At 39.0% G+C, this 17,595-nt stretch overlaps 1 protein-coding gene across 4 annotated transcripts in view; it reads left to right on the top strand.

The window, feature by feature from the left end:
- Positions 1–17,595, top strand: part of LOC120547843 (Kv channel-interacting protein 2) — a 100,108-nt gene that overhangs the window by 39,320 nt on the left and 43,193 nt on the right. Inside the window, exon 1 of one of the 4 annotated variants that reach the window (XM_039783560.1) lies at positions 11,834–12,090. The exons of the other annotated variants lie outside the window; for them this stretch is intronic. Coding sequence (XP_039639494.1) covers positions 12,003–12,090 — 88 coding nt within the window. The 5' untranslated portion in view covers positions 11,834–12,002. Of the gene's footprint in view, positions 1–11,833; positions 12,091–17,595 lie in introns of those variants that run through there. 4 annotated transcript variants of the gene reach the window in all.

Genomic DNA, 17,595 nt, shown 5'->3' with positions numbered 1-17,595 from the left:
ATACCTACAGTAGATGTGACTTTACTGGTCTGCATCTGCCCTCTACTGGTCTACATTGTTTAATACAGCCAACATTTCTAAAGTCACTGGACCAAATCGTGAACACCACACACTGTATTTTAACATGGAGTGCCAGATGCCTTTTCTGGCCTTTTCCCCTCTTTATCATCCACAAGTACATATTGTAAGTATTATAAGCTGTGTATCCAGACGGTCCTCAAATCAGAGTAAAGTTGTTCTGGTGGAGTTGTACATCTAAGACCAAACCAGTAGATGTAAGTGCTGTTTCAGATTTGTGTTTCTCTGTGTTAAATGCATAATATTTACGTATTTATTCCTGAGCTATTACTGGAGGACAGGGGTGTGTCATCAGATAGTTTTGCTTTCTGGAAACAGTACTACTTTTATTGTCTTGATTCTCATATTCCAAAAAGGTTGTCCACTAGTGGTCAGACCGGGAATGGTTGAAGGCATGTAAGGTCTTTAACTTGGTGGCAACCCGATCCTTTGATGCTAACAAACACGCATGCACATATTAGCTCACACACATTCACAAATAATGATTTTACCATCCATATTTTCTTATCTTTAGAACAGCTTATAAGCAATATTGATTAGTATTCAAATTGAAGTGTGCCACAACCATAATTCTCTCGCAGCTGGAAGAGCCATGCATCATTAGTTACTCTATGGTCTTTGTTAAATTTAGACGTTAATGTGTGTACATCTGTTTGTGAAGGTTATACGCTTTTTTTTTCTCCCTGTGCACTCTCCCAGTCCATCTGTTTGCCTTCAGGGCAGATGACTGCTCCTGGAGTTGTGTCTCTGCAGGTGTTTTCCTGCAGATGGCAGCAGCATCACAGAGCTTACTGTATGTTCTTGTGTATGGTATCTGCACCGCAGGACTGCCGATGGCTACAGTGCTGTGCTACAAATATTCACCATCTCATTTCAAATCTAAGTGTTCAATGTGTTTCTGCTAAATATCAACAAGGCACAGACATGGATAGGTGCTCTTTTGTTCCTTTCTTTAATTTCAGCTGCTTATTTTCGTTTATTTTCATTTGCTTAAACCTTGCTGATTCAACTCTTTGTTGTGTTTATCAAATATTTACAAATGGCAATTTAAAAAAGAAATCATGGAATAGTGACTCTTTTGTATCTAGGAACTGTCCTTTTCTGTCTACTTAATATATATCACTCAGTTTAAAGTGCGGAATTCTAGAAAGGCTGTCATGTCCATTGTGAATTTATGAGTTGGGTTTCAGCTTGCAATACTAGAATACATTGCACATGTGTTACCCCCTGCTGAACCACAACAATGCTCTTATTGAACAAGTCAGATTAGCTTCCACTGAGAGCCTCATCAACATACTATTCAGTTATTTTGGTCCCTACAGTATGATGGGCTACAAGGACATAGGCCTGTAAGAATTATAACATCATTGTCTTATTATCATTTTTTTTCAATATAATCGCGGTTTCGTTGTTTAACGGCAATTTATTGCTAACATTAGCTAAGGTCTTAAGGCGTATGACTGGTAATTATATATTTTGTTCAGATATGCCAAATTGTAATTATATAAGTGATTATTGGTCGAACTATATATTTTTCTTATTAGTTTAATTGTTAGTTGTTGGTACTTGACCCTATACACGTTCATAGCAACAAAATGATATCCCCTTATCATTTTGTTGCTATGATATATAGTTAGAATACAGAATATAGTTAGAAAAATGTTTTATGATAATAAAGAGGCATAGTTTACTTTATAGACTGTGTATTTGTGTTGTTACATTATCTGTGTGTATATATGTACTGTACACATAAAACAAAAGATGTATCCTGGAATTCATTCAAAACTTTATTTGTATATAATAAATACATATTTTTAAATTTGAATGAAAGAGACAATTATATTGTTAATTGCAATTATTTCTGAGACAATTAATTGTAAAGCAACATTTGTAATTTTTACAGCTCTACTAGGAAACAGCAATACACTGAAATCTGTCTTCTGCTAAAACTCAACATCCTAGTGATACTGAATCAAGAGTGTGTGATGTTTGAGGGTTTACAGGAGCTATTTAGTAATGAGAAGCTGCAATTTCCCTTTGCTGTTGTACCCACTTTTCCTCAATCTGGCTTATTTGTGATAAACATTCAATTACATGTTAAAGCTTGTACATTGATCTCTACCAACTTGCATTTAACTACACATTCTAATTCCACATTAAGTCATTGCAACTGTGGGGAGCCCTTACAGCACATTGAAGGGTTATTATATTAAATATATTAAGTTTGGGACTGATTGATATTATGTGGTTTATGCCAGAAGCCATCATAAGAAAGGATTATGTTAAGAAAGCATTATGTGCATGATAAAGAAATGTTCGATAGAACTTTATATCGTAAAACGTATATGATGTTCAGTATCTGACGTAGGTGCTTATAGTGAAGGGCAGAAAATAATGTTTATGCCGTACATAATAGCATAAAAACAAGGCTCTTTTGCTGCCATTTTGATCTATGCAGGATTCTTTGTGGGAGTGGGATAGACTGGGCAGCTAACTTCTTGGCAAATAACAATTTTCAAATATCTAGCATTAGCTTACAGCTATTTGCAAGCAAGTAAATGTTTTTATTTTGGTCTCTTTGTCATTGGTTAGTTGCACAGGTCAGCACAGTGGGGGTAAAAGTTTAACAACTTGAACTTTCACATGCATACAGTTTTATAGTCCATTTATTATCCATACTAGCTAGTTTGTAACAGGCAAAACCCTCCACACAAATGTTCAAACGGAGCAGGGGTGGATAGGCAGAGTTTGTAGGGCCCAGAATGTCTCTCTCAACTCTGTGATAACTTTTTATTTAAGGCTTAACTGCACATCTCTAAAGCCGAGTGCTTCCACCTGTGCCTTTTTCTCGCTCCTCCCTCTATTTCTCCTTCCTCCTCCCTTTCTCCTTTCCTTCCCTCCACAGTCACATGTTCCCAGTGAATAGAGTGTTGAGTGGGTTTCACCAGCTGGTGCATTTGCCTGGCCCATAAATAGTGTAAAAAACAAATGTGTATGTGCGTGTCTTTGCCAGATACTTGAGTGGAGTGACAGTGTCACATCTGCCCTCCAACATTCCTGTGTGCCTTTGTGATCATATGGCAGCCTGCACAAACTGCTGCACCAATTCCAAATCTGTGGAAAATCATTATGTTGTCACTCGTAACACAGACACACAAACTTGATCTTTCATAGCATTTTTTTCTGCATCTGACTCTCATTCAGTACAAACCTTAGTTTAAAAACAGAGAAAAGAGGGAAGCAGGTGAGGTCGGATAGATTCATCCTCCTGTTGACCTGCCAAAAAATGCCCCAGATTTCCAGTCTGCTTGATGATGTTTCTGACAGCCACTTCATGGTCAGTGCAAGTCTTTTAGGACACCAGGGTCTCCATCTTACTGATGGATCCAATCACTCTGCAGATCTGGAGCTTCACCGTCGGGTCAATGGTGCAGCAAGTTTGCCTCATCATCTTTCTTCTTGTATTTCTGTATGTCTGTCTGTCAGCCAGCATGTCTCTTCCTGCCTTTCTGATAACTGACATTTTAAGCCTGACCCTATTTTTAGTCCATTGCATAAATACAATTAAGAGCTGCTGGCATTTGATTGAAGTCTCAAATAATACATCAACACTAAATACAAAAGCTTTTGTCAGCTGATATTTGATGCTAAAATGGCCTGCCATGTCAGGTATTGTGTTCTTTGTTTGTGTTGTGTTTCTTGGTAATAGTCGCTAATGGACTGCAGTCTGGATTTGGCTCTGCTAGGTGGACACCCATGACAACTTGGTGGTGGTGACTCAGACTCCTGGATGGAAACACTTGAAAAACACACACACAAACACACACACATACACATGCATACTCTGAGAAGAAGTGGCTGAGTTTTGGCACAAATCCTGGACATGTGTCACAGTGTCTAAAACAACAACACATGCAGATATCTTGTTCTGAAGCAGCCACACCCCTCTTTTTATTTCTCCTAATCACCTCCGTCATACACCCGTAGAAAATCTCCATCTTCCTGCTGGTTAACTGGCAGCTAATCCTGTCACTGTAATTTTACCAATGCTTCTTACAGTACTATTTATGTTTGTCTGTCTGGTTAGCTCAACTGATGGTGCATCAGTGTTGCAGACAAGCTTCTCTACAACCTCCGTAAACCTGTCAGATATCTGGAGAGGGCTGACATTCTCATCCGCAGTGTCAGAGCTGGAGGTAAAAGAGTTGGGTGGTGTTTTTCTGGAAGGAAGACAGGTCCCTGAGTGACCGCTAATATGCTGAGAAAAGGGAAAATTACTTCATATCTGAATCACATGTATGGCCAAAACCTGAAAGAAAATTAAATTTAAATTTATATTTAAATTAATTTTTCAAGTCTGTTGCTTACTTTTTTGCTGCAGAACAAATTGGTGTGTTCAAGGCAGGGCAGTTTTTAGCATGTTCTCAATACTAAAAATCTATTTGAACAACACACTAAAGAGGCATTCAGAAGTTTTTACAATAAGTGACATAGAAGCTTTTGTCCTTTGTTTCCCATTATTTTCTTTTTCCTAACATGCACAACTTAATTTAATAATTTCAGTTTTTGAGAAGGAAACAAGGCAGCAACATCTTTTACAGTACTTTTCAATTGCCTCACAGTGATCTGACAAAGTACTACTTGAACTACGAGCATGACTCTTTCAATGTTTTATTCTGTTTTTCCTACTTAATGTGTTTACGCATTATGCAATGCACTTAGAATTGCCTTTGTTCTGTACTGGCCTTGCTTTAAATTCCAGACATAAATGTTGAGCCTCTTTTTCCTCCATTCCTTCATCTCCTAAGCACAAAGCTGTGTGTGTGTGTGTGTGTGTGTGTGTGTGTGTGTGTGTGTGTGTGGCAGGAGATGGTGTGTCGTAACAGCCACCACTGCAAGTCTGTAATCCTTCATGCTATGCTGATCAGTCAGTCTAGCCCTTCAGTTCATCTTCAGCTCAGTACGTGTATGAACTTGCATCATGTAGTGTATGTGTGTATCCATCTGTGTGATGTCTATCTTAAACAATGTGACTCTAGCAGACTCTGTTATTCATAGGGAGATGAGCAGTGTGCATGAAAATGTTTGTTTTGATGTGTGCGTGGTGTGTGTGAAAAGGAAATAAACAGTATTGAAATAAGTTACTGATGAAAACCACACACACACACACACACACACACACACACACACACACACACACACACACACACACACACACACACACAACACACAAACTCTCTCTCAAACACACACACACACACACACACACACACACACACACACACACACACACACACACACACACACACACACACACTCTGCATAGTGGTACATGGTACATGTACTATAGTAGCCACCATAGGCATGTGCGAAACCCTGCATTCACACTCCAAAGTAGGGGAGTCAATCCTGACCTGAATCATTAAAGATCCCTGAACCAAGAAGCCAGGACTCATTGTCAATAATTAGTAAGTAATCCTTTAATACTGAGTCAGAAAAACCTTAAAATCTTTTCCATCTGCTCTCCCACATGCTCAGAATCCTGCTGTGTTACTTGGTTATGTCAGGACTCTTGACAGTGTTGCATCAGCTCTTAAGAGCTTAACAGCTCACTGTCAAATACTCACCTGTATTTTGACCCCTCTGTTTGACTTCTAAATAAGAATGAGAGCACAGAGCCTGTAGAAAGAGAACAAAATCATTAAGAGGAAGCATCTGCCTGACATTTGATTGATTTTCTACCTGACCTAAGGATCAGACAAGGTGTGCGTGTGTGTGTGTGTGTGTGTGTGTGTGCCACTCAGACTCAGACCAGAAAATTTCAAAGAGTGTGGGGTTGCTGTGGTAATGGTAATCACTTTTAATTCAGCATCGGGGAGGAGAGATACGGTGACCGACAGGGGCAAACGCCCTGCAACTTAAGAAAACACACGCAAATAGACAAAACACAAGCAAATTAAGAAAACAACTTCTTTAATTTGACAACACGGGACACGTTCAATCTCAGAATGGTGTGCAACGGTGAGATCATAGACTAAATTTACGAGAGAAAACATCTCAAACATAGACTTAATATTTATATTAAGTCTATGTTTGAGATGTTTTCTCTCGTTTGGTGGGTGTGTCTCGGCTCAGGTCACAGGTGATACTCAATCAGCAGAGACGTGTCCGTAAACTTGTGGTAATAAAACATTTACAAATGCATCAGCGTTTAACGTTGACGTTTAAGCAGAGGTGTATAAAGTACTAGAGACCCATACTTGAGTAAAAGTACAAGTGCTCTATCAAAAAAGTGACTTGAGTAGAAGTAGAAGTGCTCTTTAAGCACCCCACTTAAGTGGAAGTACTAAAGTATTCAACATTTTTTGTACTTAAGTATTGCAAGTAGTTTATTTTAAAATGTACTACTAAAGTACTAAAAGTAAAAGTACAAGTATTGTGTTATGTAGTTATTAAAGAAAGCAGTCAAATTTTTAATATCATATTGTTGGAGTTCAACTATTTACTTGGTATTAAGACGGTGCATTACAGGCAGTCACAAGCTGTACATTGCTGGATATGAAGGAAGTATCTGAAATAAACCCAAAAAGGTACATTAATGTCACAGCTGTTATAACTACTATTATCTGAAATAACAGTGGGTTATTAATCACTTATTAACAAATACTGAAATAAAACGTGTGATGTAGTGGAAAGTTAGCAAGTTAGCAAAATACAGATAAACTAGCAGCTTCACATCACAGGGTCAAACGGTTAACATTCAGTACTCACTATAGACTGAAACAACTCAGGAATAGCTTCACCTGCTGCAACAACAGCTAAATAGAGTACAAACTTACATTGTCTCTGACTTCTGAACGGGCAACCGTAATGAAAAGAAACACGACGCGATCTCTGGGATTTCTATTACGTAACTAATGTAGCCGTAACTATGCACGTAACTTACACAGTCTCCATAGCGTGAGGAATTCACAACAGTAATGAGTAACTATGCAGCACATAAAAAATGTATCGGAGTAAAAGTATTAAACTCATCGAAAATATGTACTCAAGTAAAAGTGGAAGTAGGAGAAAAAAATAATATTCCAGTAGAGTACAGATACAGCTTTTTAGTACTTAAGTACAATAGTGAAGTAGTTCTACTTCGTTACTATACAGCTCTGCGTTTAAGCCATATTACATGAGTGGGTTTAATTTCAAGGTCCGAAAGGTGCATTACTGAAGTGTAGGCCTCCTCAAGTGTAGCCTAATATTGTGATTATACAACAAAATAAGTGATCAATCTGTATTCATATTGTGGAGCAATTCGCTCTTGAAATACCCCAAAAAAAAAAGACAGATTTATAGTCCCTCCCTGTTTAGTAAACCAGCCAATTTACCGTGGGATTTATCAAAATTAATAAATCCCGCCCGTACATAAACACAAAACTGCTTTGCTTGCTCCATCGTGTTGTAAGTAAGACATCTGCTGAAAAAGTTATTGTATTCGTTAGCATGATTGCCGTACTGTTTAGTTCAAAAACATGCAAAACACCAAAGTATGAAGAGTGGATCAGACGCAAGCTTTTATTTTGAAAAGGTCTGGAGAACTTCCGTTGTGTAATCTGGATGCAGCGTTTTTTTTATTGCATTTGTTTTCGGGGTTTGTGTGCTTTTCTTTTTGCATAATTTTTTATTTGCAGTGCGTTTGTGTATTTGGTTGTGTTGTGTGTATTTGCAGCACATTTATGAATTTGCTTGTGTTTTGTCTATTTGCATGTGTTTTCTTAAGTTGCAGGGCGTTTGCCCCTGTCGGACACCGTAGAGAGAGGATAAAGGTGGTAGTAGTGTAATGTAGGAGTTGTGGAAGGAGAAACAATAAAATGTGTCAACAGGCAGAGGTTAAAGAAGTGGGCCTAAATGATCTGGAACGGCACCTACGATTAACAAGTAAATGGATCTAATTAGCAGTTTCGTTTCCCGTTCTTTTAAAATAATGCCAAATATCCATTCTAGTGTTTTGCCTGTTCACTCTCAGCAGTGTGCACCGTGAATCCATGAACAGGGTTTGTAAAAAAAATAAAACCAGGATAGTCGCGTACTATCTGTTAAAGTCACTTTGATAGGTGACAATCATGTTGCCGGTAGCCTACCGGCCACAAACAGGCTTGGTAGTGACCGGAAATGAAACGGTAGCAACACAGTTAACGTGCTGCAGAGCCGGTGTTTTTAGCTGAGCTGGACCAGAGAGTATTCGGTTAAGACAGGTCGGTGATGCTCTTCTGTCGTCATTGTTATCTGTGAAGTTAGCTGGAAGTGAATGTAGCCCCGGTGTGTTTTTATCAAGGGGGTAAGTGAGCATCCGGAAAGCGTACCTCCTATGGGGAGATTCTGAGGCTAACAAGCCATCACCTTCCGCTAGCATCCCATTGACTCCCATTCATTTTGGCGTCACTTTGACAACGAATAACTTTAAATCTGAAGCATTTAAAGACTCTATTTGTCCATTGTTTATTTCTAAAGAAACACAACAATGTATAAAAGGCTCCATTACCTTGTATCTCACATTATGGCAGCCATTTTTGTAAAAATAGGCAATTGGGTGATAACTACGCAACTTTCTGTGGAACGGTAGAGAAATTACCGTATAGTCAGCTGCGCAGTACACTCAGCCATCACTGGAAAAGTGCTTTTAATTGACTTCACTGGTCTCCGTTGAAGTCTATGGCGTCGCTGTATCCATTTCTTTTACTGTAATATGATTTTTCTGTGGACTGACTGCATCTGACTCTGTTTAAAAATAACCTTTGCAATGTGGTAACTAGGAGGAAATTTGGTCTTGTGTGCGCTGATTAATTTGGCATGCAGTTATCATACCAGTCATAATTTAGTGATAATGAAAACTCAACTCCTGGCTGTTTTGACATAGTCAGAGGTGTCAAAAGTATTCACATTCATTACTCAAGTAGAAGTATAGATACTAGGGTTTGAAAATACTTTTGTAGAAGTTGAAGTATCAACTCAAGCTTTTTACTTAAGTAAAAGTGTAAAAGTACTGGTTTCAAAACTACTTAAAGTATAAAAGTAAAAGTAATGTAAGGCAGAGATCTTCAACAGGAGGTCCTCAGAGTCATTGCAGGGGGGCCTCCAAATTATTGTACATTTTTGAGTCTTTAAAAAGAAAAAAAAATGAAAATGCCTTAACATAATTCCAATATATTATTAGCAAATATAAATTCCCACTGATGATAGGCTTACTGGCCTATAGGTTAGGTAGTCACTAAGATATCAGCCCACAGATACAGTTAATCCTAGATTTACTGTGCCACATATGTAACATTCAAATATGATTTATAAAATCATGCCAACAATTAATATTTTAATAGCTTATGAAAAAAGGGTATGTAAGAAGGCTTCAGGTTGCCCTAACAGTTATTGTAGGCCCAGTTTAATATGCAACTTAATTTCATACAATATGTAGTAGGGGGTCCCTGCTACATCTCACTTTTAAGTTAAGGGGTCCTTGGCTTAAAAAACGTTGAAGACCCCAGATGTAATGCCATTAAGGACAAAAGCTTAACCCCTAAAACCACAAAAAACATTTTTCTAAAGGCCATAATGACTATAATAGCTAAGGTTATATTAAAATCATACCTGCAAACTCAGAAGGGCTGAAAAAGGTGACACATCTCTTCTGTGTTTTTCAGACAAGGGCAGCTACAGTCTGGTGTTAGAATCCTCTCCAGTGAAATACAGACACACTTTTACACCGTTTAGCTCTCAGCATTTTAACCGTGTTCACTCCAGCTGCTAGCTAACGCTAGGCTAACGTTACCTGCTGCCAACTGTTGTGTTAACTAGCGTCCCGTGCGGCGATGTTTCAGTTCCCTCTAACGTCCGTTTTCGGAGCATCAGAGAGAAGCGCAGTCATTTAAGTGGCACCTAAATAAGGCAACGAAATCCGCGTTGCTATTCGGTCCGGTAAAATAACTGATGCGTTAAGGCACCGGTGCCGTATTAGCACCGGGTCTGTGCAGGTGCGATTGATCGCGTACAAACCAATAGGGTGTCGGAATGGTATATGTTTATACTTCTCATCCAACCACAATCACATTCACTCTCTCCGGATGGAGCGATCTGGATAGTTTTTTTTGTTTTTTTTTGTTTTTGAACGATGACAAGCCGGGATGAAAACAAGCCGAACTGAAATGTGAGTAACGAGGCTATTTTTAAAATGTAAGGAGTAGAAAGTACAGATAATTGCGTGAAAATGTAAGGAGTAGAAGTAAAAAGTATGCTGTAAAATAATTACTCCAGTAAAGTATAGATACCCAAAATTTCTACTTAAGTAAGGTAACGAAGTATTTGTACTTCGTTACTTGACACCTCTGGAAATAGTAACAATAGTAACAGGTAAGCTGTAAAAGTGAGTTTTCTTTAAGTGCTGTGTAGTGGATAGAGACTTTATTAAAGTGCTCATATTATGCTTTTTGGCTTTTTTCCTTTCCTTTATTGTGTTATGCTGTATATCTTTTTTGTGCACGTTATAGGTTTACAAAGTGAAAAAGCCCAAAGTCCACCCCAAAGGGACTTACCATCTTCCAGAGAAAATATTGTTCACAAACTTCTCCAAACAGCTCTATTGTAGTCCAGCCTTTACTTCTGTGATGAACATGCATCACTTTGTAACAAACATTATAATGCTCGCCTAGCTGCTAGCATGGCACTCCCTCATGCTCTGCAACTGACAAGCTAGCAGTACTTACTGCGCATGTGGGACTCCCAACAAAGATGGAACAGAAGTGAGATGCCTCACTCTGTAGCTAAAACAGAGAGATCAACACACAGGGTAAAAAGAGGAGCTGCAGGAATGTGCAGTACAACAAATATATGGTGTTTTCTGAAAATTTAACCACATGAACCTATTCTGGTACAACCTAAAATACAAAATAAACCTAAATACAATTACGAATCTGAAAATGAGCATAATATGAGCACTTTAAAGTATCAGTAGTAATTCAAATTTAAGAATGGAATGCCAGATCCCACTTTAACCCACTTTAACAAGGCAGAATGATAAGGATGAAGACAGAAAGGCTTTACATAAATACTTTTCTTTCTCAATGCCACATGATTTAAAAGCTCCTCTTCTCCTCTCTCTCTCTGCTGGCAGATAATAATCTGTTCATCAGCTGCTGGTGTGCGATAGTATTTGTCCAACAACTTCTCTCTCTCCTGTCAAGCTTTTTCTCCACACTGGAGAAAGGAGGGAAACATGAATTATGCATTCCTCCTTTTTCCCCATCTCTACCTCCTTATGTCTCTTTTTGTACCTTCACTTTTTGCTCCTACACTCCACATTCTCTTTGTCCTTTTCCTTGCTGTTATGAGTAGCCTACCAATAATGAGCGAGTGAGACAGATAGACAGATGGAGAAGGACGGTGTGTGATGTTAATTAATGGGTTTGCTTTATTTCATCTGTCACTTTACTCAACCTCCTGCTGGCTCAAACACACACACACAAACACACACACACACACACACACACAGTCTCGCATGTGCGCCGGTCCATAATTTTCCGCCACGCTCCGCTCCCAGCCAATGAGAGGCTAGAATGGGGCTTCTCAGAACGTTAGGGGAGGAGGCAGAGCACTGCTGGCTGATTGACAGCCAGCGCCCTACAGGTGGAGAGAAGAGCGGAGAGAAAGCGATAGGGGGGAGGACGATAAAGAGAAGAAAGAGAAGGGGTGAGTTAGGAGGAAAAGAAGAGAAGCAGCGGCAATCAGACATACATATATACACACACTCACACTCACATCTACACACAGACACACTCAGAGTGCTCTGTTCCTCCCCTCCTACCTTGAGAGCTTGCTTCCCTCGGCAGACTAGCCAACACCAACACCACCATCACTATCATCACCTCCACCACAGCTGCACCAAGATGAGCCAGTGCAGGAAAAGGTGCAAGAGACAGCTCACCAAGGTGGCTCGCTATTTCTACCACTTCCTCATGGGAACCCTCACCCAAGGTAGGCACCCATAACCTCCACTTACACACCCAGAGCTTTTGCTTCTTTCTTGAGTACAGAAGCCAAGTGGAGATAGTCTTCGCTGGAGTTGTGTAATTAGCAGAGGTGGTTTCTAATCTTTGCTGATGGTTCTGTTCTCGGTCCATCAGTCCAGTGACCTGTGTCTGTGGCTGAGTTTGTTTTCTACTTGAATGATGGTAGAGCAGATGCCCTCCTTATTTGCATAGATCCAAAACAAGTATATTTTTTCAGAGAGCATGAGGGAAGTTGTGCGGTTTGCATGTGTCCATGGTGTGCGCGTGTGTACAGTACGTCTGAGTGCTTCACTTCATCTCCAGACAGAGAGACCATATAAAGTGTAGACATCAAACAGCTTAAAGATCATAGTAATGGCATCCATGAAAAGCGCTATATAAATTCAATTTATTATTATTATTATAAGTATGTATGTATGCTTGTTGGCATATGTTTTTTTTCCATTTTGCTCAGTTCTAATGCATAATATAGAATCAATGATCAGTATGCACAGTGAGAATTAGAAAGCTGTTGGGGTTGAATGAACTCACTCTTCCCCTCTTTCTATATGCCTTTTGGCTCGCTCCCTCCCTCCCTCCCACAGCTCTGCCCTTCTCTGTCCTCCTGTTCTCTCTTTAGCAGTCAAACACTTTGCCCTCTGGAAGCAAGTGGCATTCCACCTTCATTGAGAAACTCTTAGTGGGAGAAAGACACACACAGACATTTATCCAGCCCTTCAGTCAGCTCTCAACATAACATCAACTCACCCATCCTCCTCTCTAGCTCTCTCTGTACAGTTACACATATCTTTAATGCTAATCTGTGCGCTGAAATTAAATTGAAGTTGTATAAACACCATCAAATTCTTTTCTTGATACTTTAAAAGTCTTATCTCTTTTATGTCCTCACACTCTTTTTCCTACTGAGCTTAGTGTTGGCTGAATAAAGTGTCCTTTGGCAGAAACACCCTCTATAACGCTGCCTATTGACAGCCTGCTGCTAAGCTTTACATCCATTTTCCTCTTTTTCTTTTCTTGTGAGTGATATTGAGCAGCAGCTCACATTGCCTTGGGGACAGAGTAGGGTGGTTCTATTGAATCCCAGCAGTTGATCCTAGAAGGTGGAGATAAAGCAGTGTTTAGATGACCTTGTCAATAGAGTGGTGTGTCAATGCTAATTTGACATCCGTGCCCCTCATCTCCACCTCGGCTTTTCTCCTCGTTATCTCCTCAGACTCTGCGATCTGCAAATCTTCGTGTTCGTGCTCTGAAAGCAGCAATTGGACATGTGTGCATGTGGTGAGAGGCACATACGTTATAACCCATATATGAACATTGTATTTCGATCAAAACAATAACCTTGGGTATGATAACCAATTCAGTCATGTCAGAAATAAACAATAATCAATATTTCTCCTGATAAATATTTTCTCGTTAGAATGACGCTTTAGATGTTTTAACATTTTGTTTTTAGAAAGCACATGGGTGACCAATTGCCACATTAATACAATCAAACCTCAGTATTAAGGCATTTAAAAAACAAAATTTTAAAATCACATTTTGGATTCAGCTGATTTTTATAGCAATAATGGAAACATGTCATTATTAATTGGCTTTAATAAATGAATAAGGGTGATGATATTCTGTATCTTTCTTAGTATCAACAAATCCCATAAAAAGTGTAGTCAAAGTTACAGTTAAAGTTATAGTTACAGCTTATTTCTCTGTGCCATATAGACAACCATTGTTGTTCAAAAAACTACTGAAAACACAGGAATAGCTACACTGGTGACATATTCCTTCATTACAATGACAATTGACTTTAAGTTGTTTTATTTTGAGTCAATCCTGCATACTCCATCATGCTGTTGTAAATACTCCACCAAATGCATATTAATCCACTGCTGAAAATAGTTCCAGACAAATACACTATTTGCTCCTGTTTGATAAATGGTTGTTAAAAACTTGGTTTTTAAAAGTCCAGCTTTTACAGAGGCTTTTTAAAAAAATGAAACGATGTATTCCTGAGTCATCTTTAGAACTTTTTTAGGAACCAATGGGCTTGGTGTTACAGACAGAATTGGGAAGCAGGAAAACATCGACAAACACATTGGTGGTTTTGATGTTTTCCAAGAATTGGTTGTCAATAGCAAACTAAAACACTATTACACAGCTACATGATCAAACTTTGGATTTTACTGTTTTATTTAACACATGCATAGATATTAATTTCTTTTAAATATAGCATTAATTGATTAATGAATTGACTTTGATGTGCAGACATTAAAATGTATGAAAGAGTAGTAATTATTGTAATGATTGATGTTGGGTGCCTCATACACACACACACACACACACACACACACACACACACACACACACACACACACACACACACACACACACAAACACACATTATCTATAAAGCTATAGATAGTTATCAAGCTACAGTCTCAATGCTCCTTTACTGGCTTCCCTCCATTAAGTATTTATTTAAAACATTGTATTTGTGTGTGTGTGTGTGTGTGTGTGTGTGTGTGTGTGTGTGTGTGTGTGTGTGTGTGTGTGTGTGTGTGTGTGTGTGTGTGTGTGTGTGTGTGTGTGTGTTTGTGTGTGTGTGCACACATACACGTCCTTAGGGTTTACCCAGAATGGAGTTACCATGACTACTGGCTCCTGTGTGTCTATTTCAATGAGAGAGAGAGAGAGAGAGAGAGAGAGAGAGAGAGAGAGAGAGAGAGAGAGAGAGAGTGCAATGGGAGCCAGTGAGGGCTGAACTGTGTAATGGCTCTGCAACATAGGGATTTCATCAAGGCTATTCAGAGTTTGGTATTTGAGTATTTTAGCATTTTTGGCTGTGCCAAGGTGCTGAGGGATGTGCCATTTAAGTTGAGCATGGAAAGACAGAATTTACTCTGCCATTAAACTGTGTATGAACCTAACAACAGTTATTAAAGCTTTACAAAAAAATATACCTGACATCAAGAAAGCCCAGTGTTAATTGGTGTTTTTATTCCACCTCATTGGATGAAGTCAGTAGATCATGTTTGAAATATTCTACCAGTTGTTTCTTGATTTTATATACCCTAAGCCTTGATACTACACAGTGTCTCTGGATAGGCTCTTGTGTCTATAATTAGTTCTGTCAATTATAACTATAATCAGAGCTCACTGCCTATCCCACCATAGACCTACACGATGCTCTAGGAGCCTGATTGTCTGGTTATGGCTCGTTGGTGGTTATGTGTGTGTCATTTGTAGTCAACCTCCTTTTTTGCCCCTACTTTGCCCACTAATTAGTTTGTTTCATTAGCCTCTGTAGGAGAAACAAGGCTGTGTGTGTGTGTGTGTGTATGTGTGTTCTACCAAATAGTCTAGCTTTTTTTAGTGCAATTAGGATGTATTAAATACTGTTCAACTTGTTTGCCCGCCCACCTGCACACACAAACGCCTACATTAAGTACACAAGTTTACATACACCAACTGTACACACACAATATTCCCTTTCCACTTCACTCTCTTGCATGACACTATCTTTGGCTGTGTAGAATCTCTGTGAGCCCTATTGATCAGTCCTTTAGCCATACCCTTATCTAACAGAAACAGTCCAAGCTGACAGCACACTTCTCCTTGTACAGTCTCCTATCCTCCTAGAGTACCTCCTGTCCCCATCAGTGTCACATACCTCTGCTTTGTGCTATTATAGTGTCTCATACAGTATGTCAAGGAGACTAGAAAGCAGTCATTGGTGCTTGGTTTTCCACAATTTTGTGAGGTAATAAATAACTAGCAACTTAAAACTAGTAATAAAAGCAGTAGTTCTACATGAAAATAAAGAGTTTGCATTTGTGATCTTGTGCCTATGCTTAAAGACCATGCTTACTTTCACAGGTGTTTTCAATTTTTGGGGGGCTGCCTCGACCTTTGCTCAGGTTGAATTTGGGTGTAGCAATGTTGCGAATTGCGTGACGTACTGACATGTAATAATAAGAATGATAAACGTGAGTTGTTCCATCGTAGTTAAACAAAACTAACAGGGAAGTAAGACAGATGTGAATTAAAAACAGTCTCCACATGTCCATGCAGCCCAGAGAAGAGGTCTAAAGCAGCACAAGTAAAAACACCAGTTTGGGTGTACAATGGATGTATTTGGGGCTTAGCTGACAGCTAACCTCTTCACGTCACATGACAAAAAAAAAAAAAAAAAAGTCCTTTTTATGGTACATTCACATACTTTCTTTGTCCAATTTATAAATTGTGCTCTAGTCTCCTCATGGTCAAGAAACGAAATTTGTGTCCAAAACATTGAATCACCTAAGAAAAGGCTTTTGGGTCTGTTTCTGGCACACCTAAATGTAGAGACACCTGTGTCCACTGCAACAGTTTGTCCTTTTTTCATTGCCTTATCAATGGATTATTAATCACAATATCTAACAACACAGTTTGTCTAAGTTGTCTGTGTATTTCAAACATGTTTAGAGGCCCACATAGTGTTGACCGCTGGATGCATTCAGGTTCTGTTTTACTAAATAACAAATAACAGTTTCCTAGTAATTTCACAGTGACACATTTTTTGTAATCAAATCAGCACCTTGTGACTTATACAACTTTAGTCCACAGTAACTGTACACAAACACGTCGCTTTGGCTTGTAAATTGCTTTAGCTCATAATGAATAGTCTTAAATCAATATATCATGTCTGATGATTAATGTCTTTGGTAGGTGTGTAATGAGCTGCAATACATGCTGGTCATTACTGAATGTTAATTCTCTTCAAGTGGTCCTGATCATGCAGTGTAGCTTCCTGTGACTTATTTATTTCACAAAATCCACCCTCGACCACGGCACCTACATATCTTACTGCAGGAAGCGTTCACCTGCACTTTGTTTCCCTCTTTAGAGTAGAAATAATTTGTTATGGGCTTTGACATTTTTCTAAATTAAACTGGCCGTTAGTCTTCCTCTAGAGGCTGTTAGAACTTTGCACTTTCTAATTGTTAACCTCTGATTACCTCCCCAATGTGCTTTTTTACACACATCGTCTCAGAAGAGCACACACACAAACACACACACACACACACACACACACACACACACACACACACACACACCAGACACACACACACACACACACACACACACACACACACACACACACACACACACACACACACACACACACACACACACACACACACACACACACACATTTCCACACACGGTTTTTACACCTCTAGTACCTTGAAGCTGATTCTCTTTGCAGCTCACTCAGGGCTATGACCAAAGAGATTTTGTTATCAACCTTTCATCTATGAATAAAATATGTTCGGTCCCAGCCTTGGCCCCAGCTGCTGAGCTTTATGTGTATATATTTTTGTGAGATAGTGCTGCTATTATATTTTGTATTTTATTATAAAAAACTTTCCAATACTGTTAGGAGTTTGTATGTGTATCTTTTCTCTGAACCTAAACCCTTTCAAGCACCTGTAGA

This window comes from Perca fluviatilis, chromosome 19 (assembly GCF_010015445.1).
Source record: "Perca fluviatilis chromosome 19, GENO_Pfluv_1.0, whole genome shotgun sequence".
Classification (NCBI taxonomy): domain Eukaryota; kingdom Metazoa; phylum Chordata; class Actinopteri; order Perciformes; family Percidae; genus Perca; species Perca fluviatilis.
This window is presented reverse-complemented; position numbering and strand designations above follow the sequence as displayed.